Source organism: Scleropages formosus, chromosome 6 (assembly GCF_900964775.1).
Source record: "Scleropages formosus chromosome 6, fSclFor1.1, whole genome shotgun sequence".
NCBI lineage: Eukaryota > Metazoa > Chordata > Actinopteri > Osteoglossiformes > Osteoglossidae > Scleropages > Scleropages formosus.
This window is the reverse complement of record NC_041811.1, coordinates 25530151-25537036: the sequence shown is the minus strand read 5'-3', so window position 1 is coordinate 25537036 and position 6886 is coordinate 25530151. Positions and strand designations below refer to the sequence as shown.

The following is a 6886-nucleotide window of genomic DNA, read 5'->3' as shown; positions in this document are numbered from 1 at the left end:
GTCCAGTTCCACCAACTGTCTGGTTTTGGTTTGAACAGCCCTGTTACACTCTACTTTTTTACCAAATTGTCTTTCACTTTTAAACGTACAGTAACGTCAGCCGGGCAATACGCATCTCAAAAATTGGATCACAAATCATTTTGATTAGCTCTAGTGAATGGCAACATAACAACAGAGATGTAAATTAAACATATGCACATAATTTGAGTCAATCAAGCACCACAAAAGCATATTTTTCTAGGAGTTTCAAACAAGAATATATCTACAGGCAGCCCCCGGTTTACGAACGAGTTCCATTCCTCAGCCTGTCTTTAAATTGGATTTGTATGTAAATCGGAACACTTAGGTTAGGGTTCGTATCTAACGCCAGTTAGTCAAATGTTTGTCTTAGCGTATAGTATATCGTGTACCTTTCTATGCATAAAAAACATTAAAGAAACACTTCCAGATACACTAAAACATCTTTACCACAGTAATAATAATAATGAAAAAAATAAATGGAACTACAGTAATTATAACAGAGAGACGTAGAAAGATAACAATAAACGCTACTACAGTATAGCGCGCCTGTTTGTTATTACGAATCATAGTAACTTTTAACTTGAATTTTTAATATAATAGGCTTTACAGGGGGTGGTTTGAAACTACGGGTTGTACGTAAGTCCCGGGGACTGCTTGTACTGTTCTCCATAGACTCAGTAATAATAAAAATAATAATAATAATAACCATATAATAATAGGACAATTATAACTTTCTTAATATTGGTTCATTTTATTGATATTTTACAAAGATTTAAATCCTTGATACACAGTAATTAGAAGGAAGACATGAGTAAGGCATCTTCAAATGATTATAAATATCACCCTGGCCTCATTTGATAAAATATTGTTTGTTTTAACTTTGCTCAAAGTAACACGCCAGAGCTATTTCCCCCACAAGGGAGAAACAGTAAATCCTATTTATTTCTAGAATTTTTTTAGCTGCAATGAGCTTTAAATGAAAATAAATAAAGTGTTTTACAGCACATAAAAACTACATTGTTTACTGCATGTAAATTGTGAGGGTTGTCTCTCCTGTGTAACAGTGATGTTTTTGCGTCAGTATCAGCAAAGATACTTCATGTAACAAACTGGACCTCCCCTTACCCTTGCAGCACCTTTATCCAACATTACATAGCAATGCATGTCGTGTCCTGTACCTTCAAAAGACATGAATAAATTACCCTTTTTAATTCAATGCAAAAAGAGAACATAAAAAAATCAGCAAAAATCAAAAACACACCATCTCAGCATTCCTCATTCTTTCAGTGTAATTTTGGGGATGCTGCACCACACATGCTATGTGCAATGTCCTGTAGGATACTATACATGCACTCCTCGATCCATAGTGTATCTGGTTCATGTGAAGGTTGAACGTATAGGTCAAACTTGAAATAAAACTCTATTCCCCATTTTGTAGACTTATTTTTTCCTTTTTGTAACTTCTCTGCAAAGACGATCTACACAGTAGGCATAATCAATGAATAGAAAAAAAAAGATATGAAAACCTGATCTTGATCTGTGTTCTCACGGTACACTTTTGCCCTTGCTAGAATGATGACCATTTCTTCAGAGGTTATACTTCACAATCTTTCAATGAAAATGAACTAAAACCATGTAAAAAGTACCACTGTTCACATCATAAGCCTGGGTTAATTGGACTTTTACAAGCCTTCTAGTTCCAAAAGGTCCCTCTGCAATAACAATAAGCTTATCAGGTTACTTTACCATTAAAACCAGCACTTCACTAAAGAAAAAGCATTTTTTGCGACTGTTCTCCGGTTACAACAGCTTGCCGATAATTGAAAACGAAGGCTGAAAACAGCATGCTACCCTTGTGAAATAACCATCTGCCTGGTACAACGGTTTCGCTCGCATTTCCTTTGTTTGTTTTAAGTGCCTTTCAGTACCTCAGAAAGAAATCTGTCAGATCAATATAAGTACAATTTCAGTTTCTTGAGTTTATGAGGACATTTGCCACAAGCAGGAGGTAAAAATTTTATGCCAAAGAATGAGTGGAGCCTGTGAAATGGTGGGGTTGTAAAGCATCCCTCTTAGCCTTCTGCAGTAACTGTACCTCTCTGCTCAGCACAACTGCACAGGGAGCCTTGAGCTTGGGCTGGAAAGGCTGCATGCAATAATAATTTTTCGAGTGGACACAGCAAAAACGAAAGAGGAAAGCCCCAAACCCACTTCTTTTAGCGGAGGATCAGGCGTTTCCACAGGAAAGCACACACGTATGCACACACCTCAGATGTCCTACAAGTGGACAGCTGACCATATCACCCCATACACGTGCACGCGCACACACACACACACACACACACACACACACACACACACACACACACAGTTCACACAAGCACTCAGCTGGAGTCCATGCTGAAGAGCTCAATGCCTTGTGGGCTCCAGTGTAGGCCTACTCCTGTGTTGAAGACTAGAGACCAAACATATGGGATGAAGAAATCTTCAGGCTGATCCTCTTCCACATACTTAAACTTCAGCTCTGGAAATTTCTGCATGAGATTGAAGAAGAAAAAAAAAGATTCAGATATTTTGAGATCAATGCCATGGAAAAGACATGCTTCAGAAACCATTTGTTCATTCATTTGTTTTCATTCATTCATTCAGGCAACAAAGCAAATATAACCTACTATGACACACTACAATGTATTTAGAACTCAGTGTTCAGTAGCACTATTTTGCTGAAGTTCAGGGCATATTTTAGGAACTGGCTTCATCATCTTGCTCACAAAGTCAGTTCTTTAACCACTACACTACTCATCACCTGCTGTGACAAACCATTTGGTTGTCTTACATTTTTATTTGTGCCAACATGAGCTATACCAACACAAGTGCTCCAGCACATGGGGACTGTATGATGGCAAATGTACATATGAACACAAGTATCTTAAAGGAAACAAGTAACCTGCTAAATTATGAATTTTCTGTGAAGTTGCACTGACAGCAAGGTGTACATGTGCCTCTGGTACTTGTCAATTGTTTATATATTCTTGATGATGCACCCGGTGTGCATGTCAGGCAAATGTCAGAAGGCAGAACCGTATGATTCTGGTGTATCACATGAGAGAATCAAAGCAAGCAACTCCTTCATTATTAATAAATGCTTACACTCTACGCTCAGAACAGACAGACGCTTTCAAAGAGAGATACAGTGAATATCAAAGAAACATTTTCAAGGCATTTGTTGCTGTACATCTTGAGTACGAGAACATCTGATAATATCTAACTCTGAAATGAAGGTGTTTACCTTCCCAGTAAAGCAGAATCAAACCTCAGTGTAAGGCATGGAGCGGATTCTTTTGGACCTTCAGGGTTGAAACGCAACCTTTAAGCGAATAGAAAATTTCTTCATCTACCGAGGACACTGGATACCTTGTGCATTCAGCTGGAGGCTCATTCAATCAGTGAAATGGCGAGAAGCTTAGATACTCGGAGACACCATTCTGTCATCAATTTCAGTAAGGTAAGCCACCTTGATTTTAGCTGATACCGACTTCAGGAGAGCCGCTGCTCAGTCCTCTGGACCCATGTGCAATGTGTCAGAAGAGCTCTGCTGTTAATTAAGAGCGAAAATAACGGCCACTGCCAACATCTCTTTGTAAATCATCTCCCTCTCCTGTCAGCTGGCTGCCGACAACTTTAAATATTCATAATATGCTCCTACACTCAGTTTAAAGAAAAGCTAAAGCCACGTAACGCCACATCTCAGCCCAAACAGCCGTCCAAAATAAATTTTTAAAAAGAACCCAAATTCCCGAAGCTACTTCCAAGAGTGGTTTCAGAGGAGGTAGGAACTGTTAAAGGAGAAGGCCGGGGGACAACGCAGCATCCTTTGCTCCATTTTCACAGACGGCTGTGTGAAATGGAGAAGGCTGCGTTTGTGCTGCCCGCCACATGTTGCCATAATTGCGGCATGCTTAGCGAGGGACTTGCGTTCCAGGGAGATCCACAAGACGCAACATAGGCCTTCTCTATTATTCATAACCGGCTGGTTGGCCCACATCGCCCCAGCGTGCAGCCTGGCAGCAGGCAGACGGACAGGGGGAAGATGCCCGACTCCATCAATAATACAGAAACATCTTGTCATATTTCCACAGTTCACTCTGTCCAGGGTCTGCTTCGCATAGAGCTTGGCATTCTAAAAATAAGACAAACAGCTTCTTCTTTCTACTTCGCTCCACAGCAACACCACTAGAGTTAAAGCAGAAACAGACAACGGTAAACTAAGTGGTAAATCCCAACACTCACCAACGGTTGGCAAGTACGGTACCTAATTATGCATCTTGAAAATACCGAGAAGAGGAAGAAACTCCCTTGAGAACAAGTATCCAGATCCGTCTAAAAGGAAACTGCTGGAACTTAAATGATAATTGATTCGCAAAAACATGGCAACATTTCAAATAAAGCTTTAAGGCTGTGAGAAAGCAACACAACTGTTTTGTAGTGCATTACTGTAACATAATACGTATTTTGCAGAACAACGATAAGGAATTTTTTTTAAAAAAAATCTGTCTCTTTTATCTGCAAAACGATAACAGGTTCTCACATGCAATTTCAGGCAAATGTAGCATCCCAGAACATTTTAACCACATAAAACCCCTACAAATAAATTAGATGTTCTGGACATAACTAACATATGAGTTTAAATTCTGTTTAGAACACCTTCTTTGTGCAGAATCCCATCTTCAAGAGATAAACAAAATGTTACACATCAGGAATCGTACACTTACAAATCCGTAAAGGAACTAACAGTGAAAAAGACATGAATCTCTCTGTGCTCGTAGCGGAGGAATTAGGCAATGCGGTATTCTACCTGAACTGTAAGCAGCAAAACCTCACATCTGCGTAAAATAAAGCTTCTCAGATTAAACAAGCAGACATGCTAGTAATGTTGTCATTGTCCCTAATATTCTTCTCATCACTTTACCAGCAGTTTGACATGAACCTTACCTAGGTATGTAAGCACGCAAACTATTTCTTGTATTATTTGCAAGCCGTATTTGTAGCTTATCTTTAACGAACACTGTACATCTTGCTGGAATTCATTTGGACTTTTCCCATTTTAAAACAAAGGGCAGTTTTCAATTGAGCTTTTCGATATCTTGAGAAATCACAGTGATTTTGAGTTCAAAACTGCATTAAGTTTTGAAAATACTTCTGGACTTTAAAGCCCTTTTAGTTTTTTCCGCTTTATCCTGTTCTAAAAGGAGACGTAGACTCAGTCCAAACTCAATAGAGACAGAGAACTTGTAATGCAGAACTCAGACCAGGTCAAAGTCACTGAAACCTTGAATTAGAGTCTAACGCTGACATCTATGCACTTAAACAGACTCTGTAGAAAGTATAGGGTTTGTGCTCTTCTATAAACTCCTCATTTCTCATAAAGATGGGAAGCGTAGGGTTAATGGAAACCTTGGAGACGCCAAGAGATCCAACCCCGTTCCTGGCCTCTAATTTGAGGTGTGTGGTTTTAAGGCCGTAATTCAAAATGGAGGTCCGGGCCTAAGGAGCCCTGCAAGCGGAGGGAAAACAAAAACACGCAAAAAAAAAAAAAAAAGAAAAGGCAACATATCTGAGGTGAAGGAGAATAAATAGGCCAGGGATCAGAGGCCGTCATGATTGGTTATTATTCCTCTTATCAAAACACTGAGGCCGGTGCGGCGGTCTTGGCCTGGGACACGCGGCGCGGTCGCCCCACAATCTATTCGTCCAGAAAAACAACAGCCTTCCCGACCAAAGTAGAAAAAGCTAATTGTCGGGAGGTTACAGTCTGGGAGGGGACGGTCTGCCGGTTTCAGGGGGTCCTGTCTGTGGAAGCTGGCTCCGCTCTCAAGGAGCCAGTCTGTCTATCGCTTATCACCTCAGAACAAGAGCAGTGCTGGCCAGATCATACATTCCAGAGACAGTGCTGCCGAAAGCACCCGAGCGCGATAGCTAGGGCCGCAGCACGGGCCCGTTTTCCGATGATGCTGGGAAAACAAAAGCGGGGGGCTTCAGAGCCCACGCTGACCAGACACGGATAGCGCTGCTGTTTTCGGCTGTGGGAAGATGAATCGCAGATAGAACAGGGACACTCTGGGTTCAGCCGCTGGGCTTCCCAAAAACACAAGCAAAGTCTGTCTTGGGACAGCTAGCAGCATAATGGTTAGAGGTGCTGGCTTTGAACCCAAAGGTCGCAGGTTTGAATCCCACCTTGAGCTGCAGTACTCTTCAGCAAGATGCCATAAAATAGCTCCAGTAAATTTACCCAACTGTACAAATGGGTACATAATTGTAAGTAGTTGAACATTGTATTTCACTTTAGAAAAAAGCATCAAGTAAATATAGAATTTATTATATGTATCTGTAGATATTTATTCTAGCTCTAAGGGTGGAACAGCCAGGAGGAGATATCGTCATTAACAGTAATAGGGAGGGAAACAACTGAAATGTAATGAAGTTGCTTAACCTCATTGGATGTTTTTATTTATTTTTTTAAACTTAGCTAAATATTCTGTTTTTATCCCCCTTCCGAAATAAAAAAAATAAAAAAAAAGAACAAAGTGATTATTGTCATGGATAAATAGAGCAACTGCATGATTGACCCATTTTCCCCACAACAGACAGACACATCCTGCATCCCTGCAGCTAAGCTCACTCTGGCAAATCAGCTGCCGATCACAGCTTTTTTCTCTACTTTTTATTCATACACAACGATCAAAAGCAGGCTAGCTTCAAGCGGCTAGTTGTTTTAAAAAAAAAAAAAAAATCTTTAAGGCTACTTCTGGAAGAAACTTAACATGCCAACTGAGTAGTCACAGATCAAATGGTGGGAATCAGTGTC

General features: G+C 40.3%; 1 protein-coding gene across 2 annotated transcripts in view; it reads right to left on the bottom strand.

Annotated features, from left to right (window-relative positions):
• Positions 1-602: 602 nt before the first annotated feature.
• dym (dymeclin) overlaps positions 603-6886 on the bottom strand; it is an 84436-nt gene continuing 78152 nt past the window's right edge. For both annotated transcript variants that reach the window (XM_018755313.2, XM_018755322.2), the window contains exon 17: positions 603-2555. In XM_018755313.2, coding sequence (XP_018610829.2) covers positions 2406-2555 — 150 coding nt within the window. In that variant the 3' untranslated portion in view covers positions 603-2405. The remainder of the gene's footprint in view (positions 2556-6886) is intronic.